Here is a 25,277-nt window from a genome sequence, read left to right as displayed (position 1 = left end):
TAAGAATGAAAGTTCTTCTACCTCCTGATGTCTCTCCTGTGTATTATGAAGGAACATGGGTACTTCTGTATGTAACAGTCCAAATGTGTGAAAACTGATCAGCCAGTCTCAAGGCAGTGGGCTTACTAAGAAAGGGAGAAAAGTATCTAAGATGTGTGGAGAAGTTGCCTGCAAGTACTAGGGTACGTTAATTATCAATGTCACAGTCAACTTGAGGCCATCTTCTTCCAAATGGAAAAACTTATGGATGGGATGCTGTAATGAGAAGTGTGTATGTGGGGTCCCAAATGCATAAATGGCACAAAGGGGCTGTGGTTGTCCTGTCTGCCACTGGCAAGTGGTGGAAGCTGAATTTCACCAGGTGCCAAAATGAGGAGGAGTATTGTATCCTGCATCCCACTGGGCCCCACAGACTGAGTCCACACACTCCCTGTGGCTGTTAGGAATTGATTCAAATTCTAGAAATTGGCTGCAGGAGCAGTTAGTGACACTAAAACCAGTATCTAAATATAGGAGAAATAAAATAATTATATAAATATTGAATACAGTGCTCATTCCTGGTTCTAGCCTGCAGGAAGCTCTTGAGCGCTGCCACTAACTGTGAAGAGCCAGGACTTTACTCCTTTTGCTCTAGATGTCTAGAGGAAACCTCAGCATAACCTTTACCATGTGATCTTATAAGTGCAAATGATGTTCATAACAATTTTTAAGGTTTTTTTCTCCCTCTTACTGCTGCCCAGAATTAATGACACAGCAGCAGAACAAGCAAGTACCACAGAGAAGTGCCCAGGCTTGTGTGCCACAGATGTAAGTGCCAGCTTGCACCTCCCCTTGCCATATTTTTGCAAGCAGAATGCCCTTATAGAGCTAAACCCGACCCCTCCCCTATTTTTTAAGAGTGCCCCATTCTTAGTACATTTCCTCCACCCCAATTTCCTTTACATCCACCCAAGCTGGATGGAGGTCCAGTCCTTCACCGTCTGGACTCTCACACTGGGCCCAGCTGCTATACCAGTAATTCTCTTTGCTTTTTCTTCATTAATTCCTTCCAGAGAGCCATGAAGCTCTTCATGAATTCCTTCCAGGAATTCCTCATGAATTCCTTCCAGGGCCATGAAGCCACTGGACCTGGGCAGCAAGAGGAGAGAAAGTCTTTCCAGAAAACAGCAGGATACTGGTCTGCTGAAATGGGGATTTACAGGGTCCTTAGCTTTGGTGAAAAGGAGTAAAGTATAAAGCATGGGGTAGTATTACTTGCCACTGTTCATCAACAGCCAGACTTACTCTCAGTCCCCCACTCTACTTGTTGCGGCATTTGGAGATTTCTGAATCTCTAATGAAACCAGCAGAACTTATTCCTCTTCCAGCTGTCAAGGGAGCTTTATTGTTTGCTGCCTTTTCCATTCTGCTGTTAATTTAATCTTTTTGAAATATGCATAGCTCCTTTTTACCAGAATAGACAACACTGAAAATAAAAATATACTAAATTAATCTATTAAGCATGAATTATTGCCCCAACTTGGCTGACTGTGCTTTCAAGTAATACTGATTAAAAAAACTAAGTAAAGCACAGCTTTAAAAACTACCTTTGTGAAGGATGTTTCCTTATCCAGGCTTCTCTTACACCTTAGTCTGTATTTTAGCACAGTAATTTTGCCTACCCTCCATGACACAGTGCCTTACTGGAGTCTCAGAATCAAATCACAGTCATCAGCAGTCAGACTGGCCGTTCACTTTTACCATTCTAGAGCAGTTCAGAGCTCCCTCTGCTCCTGCAAAACAAAGATGAAATTGATAAAAACATGCAGAGTAGGACTGCATGTTAGGAAAGGATCTAGAAGGACAGACTAAGGCCACTGGGCTGCATGAAGTATGAGCACAGTCTGTAACATTTCCTATTCCCAAACACATTGTCTTAGCAGGCAAGCAAGACAAAGGAATTACGATTATCTCCCCTTCACAGATAGAGAAATGAGTTAGTAAGAGATTAACTAGCTTGTCCAGGGTCACTTAGAGAACCTGACAGGCACAGAACTAGGGCCAAGATTTTTTGACTTCCTAAGGAAGGATCAATCTCTCAGAAATAGTGTCCTAAGCTATGTTTCTTAATAGAAGAATCTGATATTAAAACATTACAAAAGTAAAAATGCAATTTCTTTACCTTTCAGTTTGATTAATGGATTTTTCACAACACTACAATAAAGTAAATTCCTTTTCTAATATAGAGTATTTGAATCTTTTTTTTTTTTTTTTTGGTAAGAAAGTAATGATGGGGGAAAAATCCCCTTTTTGATTAATTGCAGGTGGTTGTTGTTTTCTCTTCTTTTCTGGCCAATAATTTCTAGCTATCTAATAAATATACTTTAAAGTGCTAGGATTTGGCACAATGATGAGCCAACTAGCAAGAGACCACCCTTTATAGATAATATATTAGTTGAAAAAATTGAGTTTCTGACCTTAATCCACTAAGAAAAACTGAAACCTTAGGGAAAAACTTCCGCTGTGTTACTCAGTTGGTTCATCCTATTTGTTTGCTGGGTAGTACATGAACCCTATTTTAGAAGTGATGTGATTTCTCTCTAAAAGAAGCTGATTACAATGTTCTACAGGCTATTATGGTTCAAATGGTAGTTTCTAAAGTTCTTGAAAGGAGTCTACATTAAAGCAGCATTCAAAAGATTGTAGGATTATTTTGTATTCTCTCTGAAGTAGAATGTGATTTGATATCCATCAGCTGATTTATATGAATTATTTTTGGTTTGTTTTTGAGCATTTAATGAACTCACAGATTATTGACCTTTCTTTAAAAGTTTATATATATATATCTAGTTATATATATTTACTATTTTGTTCATACGTAAAACTTAAACACAAAAGCAAAGTGAGTTAGGTGGTGTGCATCAAGACTTTTTGTGACTTCCCTTGCAGTGTATTATTGCAAAGTAAAACAGTTGCAGAAAACAGGATGCTGTGATTTAACCCCAGCCCCACACAGCCCCTCACTCAAACCCAGCAGTGGAATGGGGGAAATGAATGAAGAGTACAGGTAAAAAAGATTGTGGGTTGAAATAAAGACACTTTAATAGGTAAAGCAAAAGCTGTAAGCACAAGCAAAGGAAAAAACAATTATTCTCCAGCTTCCCATGGACAGGGAGGTGCTCAGCCATCCCCTGGAAAGCAGGAGTCCATCACATGTAACAGTGACTTGGGAAGACAAATGTCATCACTCTGAATATCCCCTCTTCCTCCTTCTTCCTACAACTTTTATTGCTGAGCATGATGCCATAGGGCACTGGGATATCCCTTTGGTCAGCTGCAGTCCCAGCTGCGTGCTCCCCCAACTTCTTATGCACCCCCAGTCTCCTCCCGGGTGAGACAGTGTGAGACACACAAAATGCCTTGGCTATGTGAAAGCACTGCTCAGCAAAAACTAAAACATCCCTGTGTTAACAACACTGTTTTCAGCACAAATCCGAAACACAGTCCCACGCTATCTAGCGTGAAGAAAATTAGCTTCACCCCAGACAAAACTCACAGACAGGATCCCAACCAACTGGGAATGCTCAGTGAAGAATAATGACTAAGGAATAACCTAAGGATCAATTTTTAATCATTTTTTTAGAGGTTGGTGTACTCTTTTGTTAAAAACTGTTAAAATTTTGTTAAAATTACTAACACTTTCCTTATAAATTGTATTACTTTTGGGACAACACCTTTATTGTTCATGAGAAGTGAGCATGTGGTTAAAGGGAAGCATAATTTAAGCAGAACAGCGCATTTTCTGTACCTTGGCTCTTGGTCTTTCCCTGTGTGATACAAAATTGTGTGGCAGTACTGAAGCTGGGGCAGAGGTCTGTGTTCCTTATTGCTGTACTCAGGATAATTAGAGTGAATTAAAACTAGGGAGAAGGGGAATACCATGTTAGCACAGGCAATCATTTTTGTAGTGGGGCAAGCATTTCTACATTGCGGCTCTTTGCAGTTTGCTTTCATTACAAGAAGTCAGTGTACATGCTCAGAGACTTGTCACAGGTTCCCAAAGATAAGAGCTGCAAGGTCCTGAATCTATCATTTTCCTTTAGATGCAGAGACAGTTATGCTGTCATTTGACTTAATATCACATCACTTAAAAGTGTCATTTGGGCCTTAGACTGTACAGTCCCATATAGTTAGCACCCTGAGGTAGGCTCTTAATGCAGGTTTCTTACCTCTCCACTCAAATCTAAATTCCTAAGTAATGCATACACATACCCAAAGACAGGCAGTGGGATTTGATGTGCAGTGTCCAAAAACTAGGAAACCTGCAAAACTCCATTGGCAATGTGTCCTCATACGAGTTGCATGCCCTTGTTACCTGCCTTTGGTACGTGCCACCCAACCAAGCCACTTAGACATATGTTTAGATGCCTCCCATGGTCACTGAAAAAAGAGTCTTCACTGGAAGACAGCTCAGGAAAGGGTCTTCTCTTGTGAGATCTGGATTGCCCCCAAGACCATCTGTTTCCCATATAAATGATGAAGCTTTTGTAACTTCAGGGTCAGATTGTAGGTATTTGTGTATTCCCCAAACAGACAGGAAGACAAAAGTGTGGCTGCAGCATGGGCTAACTGTATTATGGCACCGATTATTTTTACTGCTTTGTGTCAGAATATATTTGAGAGGAGCATTACTGCAAGTCTTATTCTCCTAAACTAAGTTGTATCAGAGTAGTTGTGACACTACTTTGTGAACTAAAAAGAGCACTAGTCAAAAAGACTGCATGTTTTGAAGATCGTCACGAGCAGATTAAAGTCTCATCTCTCATGCAGTGACTTATATATGCCTATCATCTCTTCTCCTAGATCTTCTGCACAGCAGGACTGCTGTATAGGCTTCATGAGATGCAGAAAAGATGACAGAAATACATAAGTGTTTTGATTTACCTATAGCCTTCTCTCTTCTATTCCTAATCTAGAATTTAGTGGATTTATGATAAGTTTTATGTCATATGTCTGATTTAATATAATTATTTCAATAGTCATTCTTGTGATTCCAATTTTTATGTTTCAGAAATCTTGTGTTAATATATTAGGATTAGGTTTTTCTTTTATTACCTCAATAGTGCTTCCATAAATAAAATTAAAGACCTTTAATTTTCTTTATCTTTGGAGAGATTAACCTCTATACACATTTTTTAATAGTGTTCTGCTTGGGCAATGAGAACATTCCAAAATATATACATGGCATATTTCTGGTTTGGTTTTGATATAGCCTATCACCTTAATTAGTGGGTAGTCCGTAGTAGGATGCTATTTGTTCATTAAAATTCATGTAGCAATCTGGTGTTTCATGCATTTTCTCTTGCATAATTGTCATATGCAGCATATATTTCTATGTATACAGCATATACACACACTCAGAGTCACAGACTTCCAGGTCTCTGAAAAGCATAGTAAAGGCAACCAACTCACCTGTGATTGCTTTTCAGTCTCTTTTTTATATTCTTCTTCTATATTATTTGCTTTCATGCCTGTTTTCTTTTGTAATTTGACTTCAGGGAGGTTTTTCATATAGATTTGGCAAATACATATAGATTTTTTTTTTTTTCATATAGATTTGGCATTCAATGTATTATATTGCCATGGCATTCCTTTCTTTTCATTACTGCATTTTTGTTCTGTAATGCTGGAATGTGATTATTTGTCCATCTATTTTTACTTTAAGGGTCCAAATTTATAGTATTAGTGTTTGACTTCTATGTTTCTTATATTGATGTAAGCAAAGACAAGGCCTCTAGCTCTGCCAGGTTTTTCCAAACTTTTACCTCCTTTTTGAGGTGAAGGGTAGCCCAAGAATAATTTGATTATGCACATTTTTTTCCCACCACCTTTGTTTTTACACATCCAATGCAGGACATTTTTAAAGCATACTAAGAGTAAGATAGTAAGATAGTAAGCAGTAGACATTAAGCTCAGCTGTGAGAGAAGATTCTTAACTTGAATTGCCCTTGTACCATCTGTTGAGTTCCCCTGAGTAAGGCACCCCCTCCAGTGTTGGTCCTGACTAAGCAATATATTTTGAAGATTCAAAGGCATTCTGTGATGATCAGACTATGGGATAGTATGCAGTTGTATATAGTTTCTATTGACTCTCTAGCTTCTTTTCCTGAGCAAAGAACAAGTTGTGGCAAGGAAACAAAACTAGATCTTGGGTAGGGAGAGTACCCTGAAGGGGTGTAGGATTGCAGATTGTAGTGTCTGCTCAGAAGACACACAGAAAACCCTGCCAAAACCAAACCTCAAACAAGAAACAAATTAGACCAGTTAGGGCCATCCCTCCTGGGGCAAGAACCATCCCTACAACACTGCCAGTCATTTAGGGAGCTGGCTGCCATGGAGGCAGCTCCTACTGAAGGCAACACCATGTGTGTCCCAAGTGAGATGCAGGACAAGAGCTCCATGGTGCTGCCCACCGTATCATCATCCCTTCTTTGTCACAACAGCGACAGATGAGTCGATGAGGCCTTGCATCCATGGCCCCTCCTCTCTAACCACCAACTGGGGCCAGTTAGTGCTCATCATAACCAGGGGGCCTGGAGCACTCCGTAGTACAGCTCTCGTAGTTCAACATACAGCTTTCTTCCCTGATTTTGTTATGTTTAACAGTTGCAGATAAGGTAATTTATACAAGTGAGTCATCTTTTCTGCTTAATGAGATAGACTGTTAGGTCTAGAGCTCGGGTCAGCATTATTTGAGTTATTGCCATTAATTTTAAAATAGGACTCAATAAAAACAAAGCATCATATGTGAAATTTATTACAAGAGTGTGAATCAATAGAAAACCAGAAGGAATGCTAGGATGCATTGGGAATTTCCCCACTACTGCAGTGTTAAGCTGTGTAATTGGTTTATCTTACAAAAAGTGTCTAGAACATTAATGATAAAATTAGTTTTCTAATTTCTAAATAATACATGTTATCAGATCACAACTTCAGAGCTAAGACAAGGCTTTATTTTATGCAGGATGCTCTGATAATGTAAAACAACACGCTTTAACCAGTTAACTTATAGAGAGCAGCAAATTCAAACTTAGGTAGAATGCTCTTCTGGATTTACCATTTCCCTATGTAAAGTCAGTCTTCATTTTGAAATAGCCTCTTGTAGTTATTTGTACCACCTGCCTGATTCTTAGCTAAAAACCTACATTTTTTGGACAGCTTTGCTAGTGACTTAGATGTTCATCCATTTCTGTACCTCAGAGGAATTTTTTTCTGGCCTCCATTAATATTACCTTGATATATATTATGGTAGTGGCTAAAAATATCAGGTAAATACAGAAAGCAATGCATACTGTGTAGTAAACAGAAAAATTTATTCCATATGCAGATTTAACCTGAAATAAGAAAATCTGTTTTATCTTTGATCTTGCTGTTGTTTGGTGTGTGTGCATATGTAATTCAGTCTTGATGGGCTTGCAGATGTATTATCTAATGAGAAAACAAGCAAACAATGAGAAAGAAAGAGAATTTTTTTATTTATTTTATTTTTCAGACAGGAAATTAAAGGAATGGAAATATATGGAAGAATTGGACCCCTGGTGAGGTTTTTAGATCTCTACCCAGTGACCCTAATCACAAGACTTCCTTCCTTCTCAGATATAATTATTACTATTTCCATCACGTATACTTTGGAAAGTTTTTCTTGTTTCCACATGAAATACTTATTTTCTAACCCTGAACTTTCCTTTTAAGCAAAATCAATGTAAAGCTATTGTTGGTTTTACAAATGCCAGGGAGAAATATTACCATTATGGGCAGCAATAAAAGATATCTTTGCCCTTGGTAGATTGTATTACTGAGAAATAACCATATAATTACTGTATAAAACACCCTGTTTTTACACTGTTTTTAATATCTATAGAGTTTCTGATTTATTTTTCACATGCTAGCATCAATGCACTAAATTGTGCATTATCTAAACTGGTGCAATTACACTGACTGCTGTGGGACTCCACCTGTTGCATTGACGGCTCTTAAGAGCAATGTTATTTTTGGATGAATATTAGGAACAAAGAGAGAGGGAGAGATCTGATTTCATGGGCATTGATTTAAATAAGGAATGTCATTTTCTTGGAATCAAAGGAAATATTTTGGTATGCTAGCTGTCTATCAGGTAAATCTGCTTTAAATAAGGTCTTTGTCAGACCAGTGGGGAAAATTAGCCTTCTGATATTCCTTAGTATGGGATTCACAACTGGAAATGCCAGGGAAACCTTGAGTATAGATGAACATGGCAAATGGACCGTTGTCCCTCTCTCCGTGAAGATCTTAATTCAGATGTCTTAGCAACCTGCAATGCTCAGCGGTCCTGTAGTCTTCAGGAAAAAGAAAGGAAACCCCCTTTTAGCACACTCAGGTTGCTCTCTTGCTGCTACAACTGAAAAACTGGTTCCTTGACCCACGCAAAAGTAGCAATTTCTGATTTATTTTAGACTATTGAGCTTGTTTGCCTCTTCCAGCTGGCTGATGATCACCAGGTCTTCTGCAGGTCATAGTCCTTGTCTGTCTCTCTGAGGTGAAACTAGGATTGTTACCTGCCTTCTAATTCCCATTGTTGAAAGAGGACACAATTCAACACAGAATAACTGCACCCTTGTTTTTTCTTCAGTTAATACATACTTAAAACTAGATCAAGCCTTTTCTCCCCATCTTTCTTCTCCTGACATGGTTTCTGATATGTGAGTGCCTTCTGTGAGATTTCTTTTTCAAGGGAATGTATTCAGCTTTAAGTTTGGAAAGCAAACAGCACATATATCTTAGAGGTAGAATTTGCTTTGTTACCTGTACAAGTACCACGAATGTGATAGGCACAATGAAAGAGTTCTGCCTTAATTACACTCAGGCTGAGTTCATCACAGTTTCTGACATGTTGGAGGTACATTAGAACAGCAGCACTGTCTGACTAGGTTTTCTGCAAAAACATTTCTGACCCTTGACTTATCCCTTTTACTGACGCTATTGCCAATAGTACCCTCCACTGCCAGTGACTGCAAAGAGGTCTGCATACTTCACCATTTTCAAAGGTATATTCTGGCAAATAGTTAGGTAGATGTATATTTTCCTCCCAACCCAAAATGAATGAGATCTAGAAAAGACATATAAGAATGATTTTTTGAAGTCAAATATTTCCACTCTCTATATATAACACCCATCTGTGAGGGTGATCCATTTTACATTTCCTTTCAAGAAACCATTTTGGTCTGAACTGAATGTTTCAAGTGACCTGAAATTTATTTATTTTCAATTTTTTCCCATTCCAGGTCTGCCTGGACTGTGTTTTGTTACTGGGGTTTTTTGCTTGTTTTTTTTTAAGGGAGTGAATAGGGTGTTTCAGGGAAATTTTTCAGTCCACAAACAGAAAAATCCATTAGTTTCACAGCTGTAGGTGTCAATGTTTTGACTTCTGACTTCAATGCTTCTCTAGATTATAGAGGCATAAATCCAAAAAACAAAAATAAAAACAAAACAAAATAAGAAACAAAACAACCCCCCCAAAAAAAAACCAATAAAAACCCCCAAACAACAAACAAAAAACCACAAAACTAAAAACAAACAAAAAACCACAAAACTAAAAACAAACAAAAAACCCCACCCAGACCATTGGTGAGACTATTTGATTTAAATAACATATCAGTGTCATTAGCTAACTCTAGTATTTCAAGTGAAAGAATCATTTCCCCTCCCCCTTACTGCGGATTTGAATCCCATAAAATATTGAAGGGACTGATTCTAACAATAGTTTTTCTGTTTTAACTAATTGCATCTCTGCTGACCTCATTAAAATTAGATCAGATTTATATTCAGGCAGAGAGAAATCAGAATCAGACCAAGAACTCAGAACATATGTTATTTTTAGCACCAAAATAATCCCTTGTTTTGTAAAGCACAAGAATTGCTACAGGGCCCATAAATATTTTGTGAATCTGGTCAACAGATAAAAGTAGAAAATACTTAGAACATGAAGAAATTCATCTGTCTGTCTATTGACAGTGCCTTATGGAAGAACAAGAGTCTAGGTACAATAAGGCAATAATGAATTTAATGAAAAAGCTACAGACATTCAGCTTGTAAGCTGAGCTGCTGTTGAAAGATAGTACATATTTTTGCCTGTATAGCAGAATTCTTTGGCTGAACGCCTATGAGTAGATTTCCATTGATAAAAAATATGGAGGAAATTATTTATTGTAAATGGTAATTAGACTTTCCCCAGGCTATGAATCCAGCCAGTAGCAGATATTGAGTAATAACATAGGCATTATTTTTGACATTCTGTCTCCATGCAAAAAAAAAACAAAAAAAAAAAAAGAGAGGATGATAGGAGCTAAACTTTTTTATGTCTTTTGTTTAAAGTACAGCAATATCACCATAGGCATAAATTACTATTGGTGTGTTATTTTATGTATAAGATAGAGTATAAGGTCACACCACAACTTTATCTATGAAATAGAAAAATGAGTCACAAAAAGACACTAGCACAAACTCTCTCGAGTTTACCCAGGACTCATTAGGATTACATACAGGCTAACTAAGCAGTTTTTGTAGGATTTCAGCAGCAGATTTTAAGAAATTTGGAACTGATCCTAGGAGGAAAAAAAATTATACAGTTTATACTTGCAGTCATCACTCACATTCATCTGAGAGTTCTTCTGTTACCTCAAGCAATATGGAGCTATGCTTTTGTTATAAGAGGATCTCAGTTTCATATACCCTCTTGCCATCAAATTATAGTGTCTAGCACTGTGACAATTGCAAAGACCTCAGAAAAAATACATTTCTAGCCCATATGTTTTTAATTATTTTCAAGTTTCATTTGCTGTTGGCAACTTGAAGTTATTTTGATTTTGCTGAGGTGAAATATGAGTTTCAAATATTACTTTGAAATTGATTAGGAATTAATATGGCAGCATTACAGATACAGTAGATTTACTGCTTTTTTTGTGGTTCAGTGTGAACTCCCATGCGGAAAAACTATTGTGACCAGACTCAGAGTGACGTGAGCAAAGTAGCTGATACTGGAGATAAGAGATCAGAGAAAAGGAGTCAAATAGGTGAAAGCAGAAAGGGGTTCTAACACAGCAAAAAAATTGTATACCCTCTCCAAAAAGGAAAAACCCCAGAAGGAGTCACATGAAAGGTGAGACATGGATGGATTATGAAAACAATGAAAAAAAACCAAAAACCAAAAGCCAACCAAACAAATTTAAAAAAGCCTTAAAGTCAGTTGGTACATTTAAAATATTCTCTATATCTCTTATAAGAACATTAAAAAAATTAAATTTGGAATTGCCCATCTGATGTTGAGCACAGCCGAGCCCCACACTGCAGGCATGTGCTGCTTCTGGGGCAGGACTTATATTTCATTTTTGGGCACAGGTTTCCTGATGACAGCAAATGGGACAGAAGGGCCTGGGAGGAGAGGATGTTCTCTGTTGAAAAGTTACACACATGGCTGCAAATGTAACATATATTAGATATGTGGCTGCATATTAACCCTTCCCGCCTTTCTCCTTCTATAGGAGCTGCATTGAGGGCACAATTTTTGGCAAATTAAATACACAACTATTACCAACTTACATGTAACTTTATCTACAGAGCAGGACTGCTGGTGAAAAAGACATTAGTATATGAGTATATGTATTATAAACAGGGGCTTTAAATTGCAGTAGTCAGTCTTGTGCTATCTAGTGTCTTCCACTATGTTTATCCTCAAAGTAAGCTATCTAAATATGAATGTGGCAGACAGTTGCTACCATCTGAGATGCAATATGCTCACATAGTGGTCATGCAAGGAGGCTCAGAGGTGTCTATTACTCTATCTTTAGAAAAGGAGTAGCAGCAGTAACCTTCCCATTGACAAACAGAAAAGAGTCAAACAGTCCATGTCCAGTCCACCACCACTGGGCATTCAGAACTGTACTAAAGTAAAAAAAGAGTGCCCAGGGAAAATACTAACAGTATTCTGCTGAGGGATCCTCAACATCCTTTTCTGCATGCTTACTTCCCTTTTGTAGGTTTTGACTCAGCTTACTTGTTTCAGTGGCTATCATTCACATCTCATACTTATTTAATTGGAAATGTTGTTTGACATCAAGGTTTTCAAACTGAATATTTTCTTCAACTTTATTCATATTTCCGAATCTCATTTTATATACTGAAATTTCAGCAAAACTCAAATGTCTAATTAAAAATCAGAGTCACAACAGATTGCGTATCTCATATATTCTCCACAAAACCTGGAAAACAGAGAGAGCACTTCTCAAACACATTATATCAATTACAGTGTTTATGTCATTTTGACTTTGGGGTGAACTGCTGTAAACACAGAAAATTAAATCCTTCCAGCTTTCTAGATGCTTGTACTAAGAACCAGATTCATATTTTGGACTGACTTTTATCTTTGACAGCAATCTTCCTTCTGCACTCAGGAGCCATTTGTATTGTCCTTCAACTTTGTATCATATATATCAGTGCATCAAGTAAGGTCCAGTTTGGACCTGAAAGTAGTGAAAGGAAAAGTATTCCACATAGTTACAGTTTTAGATCTGATCTTGTTCACATTCAAGTCAACAAAAATTCAAGGTAAGCACTTAGCTTATATGAAAACAAAACTGTTTGGTGATGCTATTACATTACAAATAAACCAGAGTATCCAGATGTATTTCCAGCTTCAAAAATTAGGACTTTACAAAGCAGCTGACGCAGAATTTTAAAAGAAGCTTTACGTATATTCTCAGTTAACAATGTGTCCCTAAGTATTAAGCAGGATTTATTCTTCAAAGGGCAAAAGACAAGGTCTGTACCTTGAAGTTTGTTTTTTAATATGAATATTTGAATAAACAGTTCCAGGTATACATACAAAGACTGCATATTGTATTGTAGAGCAAGACTTTCAGAAATATTTTCTCAAATACTTAACATGAAGTGTCATATTAACATGGTGTGACCTCACATTGCATTTTTAACATTTATATATGCAAATGGTCATATTTACATGTGCACATGCCACTCACAAATTCAAATTAAAGGCAAATAAATGCTTTAGATTAAGGAGATTAATTTGGTGTGTCTCACGGTTGACACACTTTCTACAGAGATCACGGAGACCCAAGTGCTGGGCTGTTATCCGAAAAGACAGATGGCAATTTCCTTTTGATAAGAGTCCAGGTTTTTAGCAGTGAGGGAACCCTGAAGTAACCATTTTTCTTGTAGGGAAAGCATCTTTCAGAAGCCAGATAAATCATTCTAAAATAGACAAACACAGGAACCAAGAAACTAATCAATGTGAAATGAACTATGTTACAGCCCCTTTCAAAAAGTTTAGAGGGTACTTTTTTGCTTTCATTCTTGCAACACATGGGAGCTACTTCAGAAAACTAGAGAATACAGATAACTTTTTCAGTACTCATTCCTCTTTTATAAGTACGGATACAGTTTATGATTATTAGAGATGCCAAATTTAATTTAGATGTTGTTTGTTTAGAGTACATATGCATCATGCATGAAAGAAACAGTTTCAGATATTTTAAGAACTATGTAAACACAAAAGTAACTCAGAAAAAATCAGGTAAAACCAATTAAATCAGACAAAACCAAGATGCCTTTGTTTAACTGAAGTCTCATCCACTGGGTGCCATCTTAAATAGATCTGGAACATTTCAAACTTTTAAGTTATAAATGTGGACAGTCAGGAACCTACAAGACAGGAGTCCAGGGTCAGTCCATATGTACTGACCTGCTGCTAAAGCGGTCAGTCATCTGCATTTTGTAGCTATTTGCATTGAAAGATATTGAATATATTTAAATATATTCACTCTTTCTTTTTATAAACATAAGTCCCAGCCTCAGACATGCTGACACCTTCAATTTCGTTTATGTTGTAGGATTAGGCCCAATGAGGATTGCTTTCTTCTAGTTTCCTCTCCTCTCTTTTTCATCTGTGACTAATAGAGAAGAAACTAAAGTGGCTAGGGTGGTGTCTGCTCACTCTTAGCCTGATGTGTTCTTCTTTATTCATGTCTCCATTAGTTTGGTCTGAGAGACCTGGGAATGATGTCTGCTCTTTATTTGCTTTCTCTATAAGAAATATACCCTTTTAATTTTGCAAATCGTTGTTGTAGTTTTCAGACTGGTTCAAATTTGACCAGCAGCACCTTGTTTACAAAGATATTTCAGGAAATCTTGTTCATCCTCTTCTATCCATGTCATATCAAGGCTCACATGAGCACTGCATACTTCCAATCACCTCAGGTCGCGTCCCTTTGCATTGAATCAAGTCATGTCGCATCAGCGATACCACTATCAGTACTTATTTCTGATAGAAAATTCAGCATAGATTTAGACAGCAAATAGCTCAACCACAATAAATGCATATAATGAGCAGACTAAGTATCTGTGAGAACCAGATATTTTAAGTGTCTCTGTCAAGTCAGTGCTTTCCTTGTCTCTACACTGTATGCTGTACATAAATTTCTGATCCATGTGCATATACTGAAATGGCTGGGTAAGCAGCCTATTTAGAACTCTTACTATCTACAACCATTTGCAAATTTAGATCTTTGCAGTTTTGAAATAAGCAGACATTGTTGGATGGGTCTGGGTAGTATAACTAAATTGTACATTTTGGAGGTTGATCATATCACAACAGTGTACAAAAACTAAATGTTGACAGATTTAATTTTTTTTTCATAATTTGGGATTTGCCTGCTGGGTATATTTTCAAATAGTTATGCATGACTAGGCTCTATGACAGCCATTTTATCAGACATTTTACCCTGATGTTTATTTACCAAAGTTAAATGCTGTAATTATCCTATTATGCAAACAAAAAAGGAGGGTGGGAGGGACGGAGGGAGGGAAAGATCAACATTAAAAAAAAATACAACTGATAAGTACAAAACCAGACAGTTTCCAAAATGTTTGCTCATGGCATCTGTTTGGATGAAATTAACATCTTTTGGTTTATGTTGCCTGTGTATTCTCTCTTGACTTTCTTGGGATTTGCATGTTCACAAGATTTTTCAAAATTTGACTTAATTTTACTTAAAATCCTAAAAATAAATTAAATTGACAGAGCTCACTCATCCACAATTCTATATAAATGCTAAGTGATGATCTTGTTGATTATTATGATCGATTTGTTTTGTACCTATTGCTGTCATACCTAGGTGCTTTCCAAGAATTGAATTGAAGCAGTCTTTCCAGTGTGTTTTTTTAAATTCCTTCAAGGACCATGAGATTTTATATAAGTTCAGGGAGTTATCAACTGATACCAGGTATATATACATATTGAAAACAATTAGGAATATATGCATTAACACTAGGTAAAGAATTTGCCCGAAGAGTTAATGGGGACTTTCAGGGCTCATTGCACTTCTGTCTCAATTAACTCGTGTTTAGAAACCAAGCATAGGGGTATCTAGCTTGAAATGCTCTGCTTCTATGTCATCAAGGTATTGAAAATACTTGAGTATTGTTGTTGCAAGATATGGTTTCCAGTTACTGCTGTGCAGTGGTGTGGAGGGTTACCAACGCCCATCCAGCCACTCACGCACTGCCTCAGTGGAGTGAGGGAGGAAGCAGGATGAGAAAGCTTCTGGGTCAAGATGGACTGCTTGCAAATCAGTGTTGAGGACAAAACAGATTCAACTTGAGGATAATCAACTTTAATATAGTGCCAATTAAATGAGGAACAGAGCCAAGTATTAAAACGACTTTTCTCCCCACTCTCCCGGACTTCACTCTTTCACTCTTGACTTTTCTACCCACTCTCAATGGGGAGCTATAGTCAGTCCTTAATAGTTCCCCTCTTTTGCTCCTTTCTCTTCACATTTTCCCCCTGCTCCTTCACGGGTGCCCCAGGGATCACAGTTCTCACCAGGAAATATCCATATGCCTACTCCAGGGTCCTCCAAGGGCTACAGTGGGGACTCTTTCACTGCTGTGGGACAGCTCTTTCTCCTTTCTCTGACCTTGCTGTTCCCTTTGTTTTGTTCACTCTGGTTTTTTTATCCTCCTCCTCTGCAGCTGATCCACTACCAAAACCTTTCCATCTACACCCAATACAGTTGATAATGCTAGTCACTGTAACAAAGAAGGTATCAGAATATCCTCAGGAGCCTGTGCTCAATATGAAACAGTCTTTTCCCTAATCTTTTCCCTTAAGGTCCAGTGCTACTGCCCTGGATTTGTCTCATGAGCCACTGAGGAAAAAATGGGAATAAATCCTACTATATTTTAACCTGTAATTCTTTCATCAGCTAAACACAATAAAATTCAGATAGATTCTTGTCTAAAAATTCCTACAAAAGCACATGCTATGCTGATAAAAAAAAATTCATTTCTGTGAATAAAATTTTCACTCATTATGGGTAGAAAAGAAAAATGTCATGTGTTTCTGACTGAGAGCCATTGCTGAATTCTTCTCAACTGTTATATTTGTTTTCCCTTGAAAAGCATTGGTTTAAGCAAATAATCTCAGCAGCTAATCTAGTAGTGTGATGCTCCCTACAGAAGAGTTTGTCAGAGAACATAAGAGACTGAGGATCTGTTGGTCCCTAATCAAATATTATACTTTTTTACACTAATTCCATCTCTAGGAGATATCCAGAAATGTGATTTTTAACAGTCTTTCTGAAAAACACTAATACTATTTTATAAAATGAAGTTATGCCTGAAGTTACTCTGCAATATGTCCTTCAAATTCTCCATTGCTGCATTCAGATAGCAGCCTCCTACACAAGTGCTTTAGAAAACACACAAGATCTATATACTGGCATGGCATAAAATGACTTTACCTTTCAGGTTACTTGCCCATTTTTTCATGTGGTGCTCTGGCATCCTGAAATGTCTTGACTTTTCACTAGTAAAACTGTTTGCTTTTTTCTTTATATTTGTTGACTGAATTATATTGTAATGACTAAAACTGGCTCTTTGATTCCCAGACCAGGAGACTTAAAGTTCAGTGGGACATGCCTTTTATAAAGGAAAGTGCCTAACTACTGTGTAGGTTATCAAATCTGATCTTGTATTCAACAGTAGATGAATGCTTGGTCAGTTTCTCACAGCAACTCCAATGAAATACTAAGTTAAAAGAGGAAGATGGTATTATTTCAAAAGAAAAAAGTATTTGTGGCTCTCAAGAAAACTGCTTGCAGCACTGACTCTAACACACTTTTCTTCAAATTGTTTTTTTTGAAGACTATGTGTTAACCATAGAAACACTCACTTTGCATGGCACAGTTTTAGGATCTTGTTAGTGCCTCTTTCATTCACCAGAATTTTTCAGATTTGTTTTATTTGTGTGAATTCTGTTTGCCACATTGGAATGTCTTCTGTATTTACTGACTTAAAGTAGAGAATTTTCATGTGCTTTACCTTTAATAATTCAGCTTTGGAAATTCAGAAAAATGTACTAAATCGACTCAATTATTGAAGATCCTTCCTTATAAAATTTGCTTCTTCATATAATCATGTTAGTAGCAGAAGTGTCATTAAGAGGGCTGGCCTGTCACTTTAAACAAAGATTACTATTATCTACTGTTATGGCTGGTGGTTTGAGTTGGAGAAGAGATTTGGGCACTGGAATCAACAGCTCCAAATATCTCAGCCTTCCAAATTAAATCATTATTTAAATACAGAAACAAAATAGGAAGAGCCCTTTGTGAGATTTTTCACAATATATTTCCAATATTTCCAATATGCATTCTTAGGGATCCAGCCTTCACTGAGAAATTGCATAAACCTCTCAAGTTAGAGATCTTATTTTTTGAATAAAAGAAAGATTCAATGTGTTATCTTGGCGTCCAGACATAATGAAATAGGATGTATTTCTTCATCCCCAGTTTGCACACAAGATAAAAGGGGTCAATTGAATAGAGCATAACTTGAAGTCAACAGCTTCCCAACGCACTCAAAGAAAAATGCATCCCCTCCTTTTTAATCAGACTTATGAATAGATAGGGCTGGTTTCATATGCACTTTGAAGTCTCTTACCCTGCGATTTGGCCCGTTCCCTGTATTTTTTCCTGGAGCATGGTACTATTCAGGGTACCTATGCATATCACAGCCTCTGCCATCATTTTTAATAAGTACCTTATCTCTGTGATGCAACTAAAAGCAATCCTGAGTGTCTCCAGGGTTTGTTGTAATTAAATTTTATTGTTGTATTTGAAAATGTACATTTTTTGAAAACTGGTGCAAGAAAAATGGAAAAGAGATTCTAGAAGGTGATAGTCTGATTTTTAGAAGGTTTTAACCCTTTGTAGTTTCCAGATTCACAAAGCTTATTTATGCTTCCCAAGCAGCTGTTCTTACATGCCTCTGAAGCCCTGAATATAACAGCTAATGTAGTTTATTAGCTGATTTTGAGTAACTGTCAAAAGTTATCATGTATACCTGCAGTCAGATGCTCCAGGATCAGAGGTTCAGTAATTTGTGCGTTGCTAATAAGATTGTAGAAGGCCTTTTCTGAAAGTCTTATGGTCTTGCTGCTGCCCTTTTCTTCTCCAAGTATTTACAGCTATAAAAGAATTTCTTCAAGTCCCAGTACTGCCAACGCAGTGCTGTGAAAAAAAGGCAGAATTTGCTAACTTCTGATTTGGACAATAAAGAAATGGCACTGTTTTGAGCAGAGAACCAACCAGTTTACTTATATTGTTCTCTGACATTACACTGCCATGCTCAGGGACCACCACCCAAATGACTGAAGACTGCATCAGCTACCTTTGCACTCACACCTTTGTGCAGTCAGTGGAATTTCTTGCAGTCTGTATTCAGGGACTGAGCTTCACTTTGGTCATTGTACTGGTTCCAGTTCTCTTCACAGCTCAGCTCATCAGGACTGCTAATCAAGCACGCATTGCAGTTTTCCCCTTTTGTGCTTTATTCCTGCTTGATTTTCATGCCATGGGGTGCTGTGAAATGCTTTGAGAGATTCATATAACAATTTTTTCCAAATCAAAATATTTCCTCCAAACAATGTCATCTTTTCTGTCTGGCATTGCTACTAATCTTTATTTAGTTATTTACTTTACAATTTCTAGAGGGATTGGATATGCCCAAGGCACCCCTTTAAGCAACACTTTATATCAAGGTTGCATTTATAAATACTTCATGAGAGGCTAATGAATGATTAATAGATGTTTTAATGTATGAGCAATCAATTGTAGATTTTGCAATGTGCAACAGACAAGTAGGTTTCTTATAAGCATAGATTATAACCATATCTGACATCTTCTATTGATGGGCTTCTAAACGTCTATAACATACACACTACTCATATCTGTAACATGCTTAAAACATCTACTAATCACTGATTAATTTTTTATAACCTATTTTGAAGCAGAGCCTGTCTATGGAGTATATCCCTTACCACTGCTTGTGACTCTCCATTTCTAAAAGATAGATAATTTACTGGTCATCTTAGGACTTAGAACTCCTACCAATTTCAGCTCAAACATAAAGCTTTTCTGAGTTTACTCTAGCATTTTCATCTCAGTCTAAGAAAAAATGTCCCTAGACTATTATGTCCCTCAGACTTCTGGTTACTCTACACTGCTAATGCATATTTTGCAAGTTCTCCTATAATGCAATGATTCTTAGGAGGCAAAGCCACTCTAAAATGTATTTTCAGCCTCTTAAACTCAGTTTGATTGTTCTCAAGACAGCTGTCCAAGTGATGATGGTTCCCAATGTTTTTGGTTTTTTTACTGTCATCCCTGTGTTCTTCATTCAATGTTTGTCCTTTCTCAGAAAAGGATAAGAAAATAGAAACTTCCCAATAATCCAGTGGAAAAGCCATGTCCAAGACAACTTTTGATTCTGACAGTGGAGCACACATTTTGTATGCTTGATAAGCACAGGAGTTTATAGGACTGCTCCTCCATGGGATTCCCCTAGTCTTTAAGGTGAAAGCCATGACCATGCTCTATGCTTTCTATGGTGCATTCAGGTAGAATTGACTAAAGCAGGCACTACAAATTATTTCCTGAAAATGTATGAGACCTGGAACTAATCATTCACATTTGAGAAGCAGCATGTTGCTCTAATATCGTATTTTGCAAATGAATTTTGAATTTTTAGTTGATATCTACTGACCTCACTTACAAGGTTGAGTCTTCTAATGTGATTTATCTAGATATTGAGACCAATTATTTAATAATAAAACTTAAAAGGATTTGCAGATTTTTCTTGGGTTTAGGGACATGAGTAAAATAGTTTCTGTTCTGAATATCCCCAAGTAAACATTCCCCTCCCAGTCAAGTGCTAGTCTTTCACTGGTTGCTCTTTACAGCAGTACTAAGCTGCTACACCTGCGGCATTAGCAACTTGAGCCTAAAGATACACATCAAGCATAACTTGATTTAAAAAAATAGGAGAGAGAATATAGGGTTAAAAAAGGGAATTTTATTCTTCAACATCAACATGGAATTTCCTCTTCCTTTTTTAAAACTAGTCATTTTCAAAGCCCCAGAAGTAAGAACCTCTCAAACTTGAGCTCTTGGAACAGACATTTTTTGCACACAATTAAGTGTGTAAAAACCATTAAAATAACATAAAAGTTATTGTGATACCACTTTTATATTATCCAGTTAGTATTATATGTTTATCATGGGTTTTATCATATTTTTATATTTTAATAAAATATCATATGTTTTATTTCTTTTTTTTCAGCTGGTTAATAATCCACTAGCAAGTCAAGCAGCAGCAGCTGCAGCAGCAGCAGCCATGGGCTCAATAGCAAACTCCCAGGCCTTTGGAAACGCCCTCTCCAGTCTTCAGGGGGTCACAGGCCAGCTCGTCACTAATGCACAAGGACAGGTGAGTAGAAGATGGAGCAAACAGTGAATTCTGATGGCAGGCTGATCTTGGGACAAAAATCAGTTCCGCCTGTATGACAGCAATTTAAAAGTGCACATGTTGAAGATAAATAAATATTGATTTGTGAGACAAGGTAAGAAATAGAAAGTCTGAGAAATAGGGGGAAGTTAGGCACTCTTTAAGAGTGTTTTCAAGCTAGAAAAGGCTAAGGGTTTGTTTTAGTTATCAGCCCTTTATTTGTTTGTTTTATTTATCATCCCTTTAAAAATATCATAGTGCAATACCATGCACTACTATTTCACCATATTAAAATACCAGCAACCCTGTGATTTTTAACAAAGATACCATCTGTCTTCTTCCACTTACATATGCCTAATAACAGACACCTTTGCTGACGTGGTACAGTGCTTCACTTTTTTGCATTTCTGTGGCATTTTTGTATGGTGTCATTTCTTAAAAGGCATTAAATGTTTCTAGTAAAGGAAAATAAATTGTAATGAAGTATCAGGGATGGAGTTATCTGAGTGGCTTCCTCATTTATTTATTAACTATGTTAAGCAATTTGCAATTACTATGCCAGCCTGTAAATGCAAATAGGGGAGATTATTTTGGTTTAAAGAAAATTTTCCAAACAGGAACTTGAATATTGTTTAAGAGTGTCTAAGAGAGAGATTGTTCATTACCTATGTTATGGAGCTGTTTATTTGTTAAAACTATTTCAGTTTCACTCTTAGTATGATGGAGAAACATATGCATCTGAATTCATATATATAAAAATAATTCCTTTGATACACCATATTTAAGTGGCTTTCAGATTGCGACCACTTTCATTCTTTATTGTATTTATTAGGACTAAAATTAACACAATGCCTTGTTTCTCTGCAATGGATCTGTCAATATAACTGGTAACTGAGTAATTTGAATGTCATTATTCTAAATTCTACAAATTGGGCATACAGTGATACCCACAGTGTTTTTGTGGATGTTAGGCCCTGAAAAACATTTATTGAAATGATGCAGCTTGGATGATATGTGAATCTAATATGTAGTTTCTACTCTTACTGTTTACTGGTGAGGAGGATAAAAAAGAAAGGGCAGCTCTTCTCCTGTCAATTTTCTGCTAGTTAATTGGAACAAGAGTGAGTTTTTTATTTTGGCCCATCAAAAAATGAAATTCAACATTTTATAGGACCTCCCCTGTTTTTTTGTTAAACAGGACACATAAACAAAGATGCTTCCTGAGCTTCACTAGCACCATCCAAATCCCAGGGAAAAAAAATGCTGACCTTGTTATATTTACTGGGTGGGTGCAGAATTGTTCCATCACTACCCCGAGGGTTGAACGATGGAGCTTGTCAAAGTGAGGCCTTATCTAATGAATCATCTTATCGCAGGTGCACACCACACATATTAAAGGAGGATTGTATGAACAATGTGCCCTCTACAATAACCTTTCAATGTCTACTTTAACCCTTGTTTCAATCCCTTTTCATCAAAGGATCATTTTATGCAGCCAGCTTTAAATGGAGGCTCTCAAAAGCCTATTAAGATTTCTGGAGGGATGGGGTATTGGTTTGGGAGAAAAGTTGGTTGTAATACCTATAACTCATAGTCAGATCAGCTCCAACATAGAGCCTGCTTGTTTCTATCTCCTCTGTGCTCCAGAAATGGTTCACAGTCACCACTTACATATGAAGCACTTGATACCAAAGATGTTCATCATAAGTGCTGAAGTTATGAATGTAGACTAATTTCTTTATAGCTTTTCCTTTACACATTCTCCACAGAAAACATAATCTATGTGTGACCATTCATTGTATCCTTAAAAGAACCCCACTACTAAGAAGATATCACTGAATGAAAGTTTTACTCAAGCTGAGTCTGTTTATTCCAGACATAATGTAAAGTCCAATAATTCCACAGGTTGCAGAGAAAGAGAAAGGAAAGGAATAATCTTTCCAATTGTCAGAATAAAATTACAGCATCTAGCTATCTGCCTAGGTCTTTTAAATAAAGGTTTTCTCTTTATTACTTGTTTTTGCAAATGTTCCTTAGTTTATAATCAGTACTGCAGACCTTGCCACAATATAGATTAATATTGATAGTAAGTGTGTAATATAGCATGCAGTTTTATAATATTCAGCATAAACTCATATTACTTAGAGACCACTTCTCAGGCTGCCTTAAAACAGGACTATTCAGTATAATAATCTACATTCCAGAAATTAAATTACATTCCCTTCAAATTAATAGAATTGTAGCACCTAACCAAGGGCTACAAGATGTTTCTTCAAAATTGGGGGCATAAAGGAATAGTAATTTGAAACGCTTCATTTCTGAATAATCTGATGAATAATCTGCTTGGAGTGACTAAAGAACCAGATTTGCACCACACTTTAAGAATTCTGCCCTTTGAAAATTGTCCCTTTCAAGGAATCACAAGCATGATACCGAAAACTCACTCCTGAAAATAAAAAGCTGAATGAGTTACTGGAATGTTGATATGTGCAATCTTTGTAATTACACGCTGTTTCTGTTACAGAAATTCAGGGCTTGTAAATGTCCATCTGTCTAGCTAAATATATGGTGATCAGTAATCCCTGGAGACATTAAGCTCTAGGTCAAATCCAAGATCCTATGCCAAATTTAAGGGAAATGATCCTTTAAATGACATATGGCATAGCCTTAATTCCCAATAGTCTAGTAGTTCTTACAATTACAGTAAAAAATCATTTATATTAACAATAATTTATATTAAATATTTTTATTTAATTAATTATTGAATTCAAAGTTATGGCATGTTTATTTGTTTTTCATCTTTTGCTTTGGATGGCAATATAAACTGTAACACCAGAGTTTCCCAAGACCAAACCAAGAGATCTAATCCATTGAAACAATATGATTAGATCACCTGATTAATTTGATATAGTACATGTAGAGGACTCTAAATCAAATTTTCATTTTCAGAGGCATATTATGAAGAGCTATTGGCCCATGTAACACTGCTTGCATTCTGTTTGCCCTCAGCACTTTCCAGGAAGTGTCTGCAGCACTGGGTTTTCATATCTTAAATTTAAAGGCCAGGGTAGCAGGTTTGCCAGATTGAAATCTACTGACAGTGTGCAAAGAGAAACTGTCTACCTATTCAGCTTCAGCCTGCCTTACAGTAGGACCCAAGTGCCATTGCTGCCCTTGGATTCTTCAGAGGTTTAACCCAATATATCTCTTTTTTATGCTGGTTTTGCAAATGAAATAAAAAATCAGGACTTTTGTGTTGGTTTTGCTATGTTTATTAAGTATGTGAAATGTGTGCTTTGGCAGTTGTCATAATATTTGTAAGGAAATGAGACACAGAAATATGAAAGCAATGTTGATGAATATGGTTTCTTAATTATCATCAGTTGCATTCATATATGCCTCTTGACTTCAGTAGGATCAAATACTTTTTAACTGTGGGTACTGAGTAAATTTAGTTTCTCTTTTGAAAAGATGGGAGTTGTCTAACAGGAGAAAAATACCACTAAATTCAGCAGTTGCAAGATAACATTTTACCATAAAAGAGTAACATGATGAGAGTTGGCATGATGAACTGCCTTGTAGATAAAGAGGGCAATAGTCTGTTTCTTGGGAGATTAAAAGGAAAATCTAAGTATATATGGTGTAATTGTATTGTCCACACTTTAATTGAACAGGGAATTAATTGGGATTGTTTCATTATAATCTAAGAATGCCCCTGAAGTAACCCACACTTCATTGGGCCCATGCCTTGCTCTTTAGACATGAAAACCTTCTGTATAAGAAAAATCTTAAGCACATGTCCACCCTCGTACTTAAGAAAAAAAATAACTAATTTTTGAGTGTTGTAGTCCACAAGTAGCTCAGGAAAATAAATAGAGAGAGAGGCATTGTTGATCCAATTAGATAATAGGAGTACTTTGGTTCTCATTATTCTGATGAGAGGGTACACATTTGCTCTTTGAGCTTCTTGATGGTAAACGGTGCTAATGAGGCCTGATGGATTCCCTGCTCCTAACAAGGCTCTCAGCAGTGCGAGTGATTACAATGGAGATAGATTTGATGGGATGCGCTCCCTTTTGTAGTGTCTCAGCTGCTGACACTCTGCGACATAATCAGGTCACAGAGCCGGTCACAGCCATCAGCAAAAGCCATAGCTCTATTCCTCATTATTAAAGTGCATTATTCAGTTCTGGGCCTTCACAATACTGCCAAGGGCCTTTTTTTCTTCCCCTTTTTTTGTTAAGCATCAGTTCTCAAATACAAGAGTTAATAAAATCATCAGCTAAAGAACTAGTAAATTAAAGAAATGGAAATAAAGTGCTCCCTTTCAAATTCATTGAAGGATCACAATTAAATAAGCAGGGAGTTTCTCATCACCACACACTGTACAGTACAATGTAATA

General features: G+C 36.8%; 1 protein-coding gene across 1 annotated transcript in view; it reads left to right on the top strand.

Annotated features, from left to right (window-relative positions):
- The window catches only part of POU6F2 (POU class 6 homeobox 2), a 312,837-nt gene that overhangs the window by 235,885 nt on the left and 51,675 nt on the right, over positions 1-25,277 (top strand). The window contains exon 6 of the mRNA XM_071429815.1: positions 20,710-20,856. Coding sequence (XP_071285916.1) covers positions 20,710-20,856 — 147 coding nt within the window. The remainder of the gene's footprint in view (positions 1-20,709; positions 20,857-25,277) is intronic.

Source organism: Agelaius tricolor, unplaced genomic scaffold, assembly GCF_023055355.1.
Source record: "Agelaius tricolor isolate 1412-34295 unplaced genomic scaffold, bAgeTri1.0.p SCAF_6, whole genome shotgun sequence".
In the NCBI taxonomy this organism is placed as follows: Eukaryota; Metazoa; Chordata; class Aves; order Passeriformes; family Icteridae; genus Agelaius; species Agelaius tricolor.
This window is presented reverse-complemented; position numbering and strand designations above follow the sequence as displayed.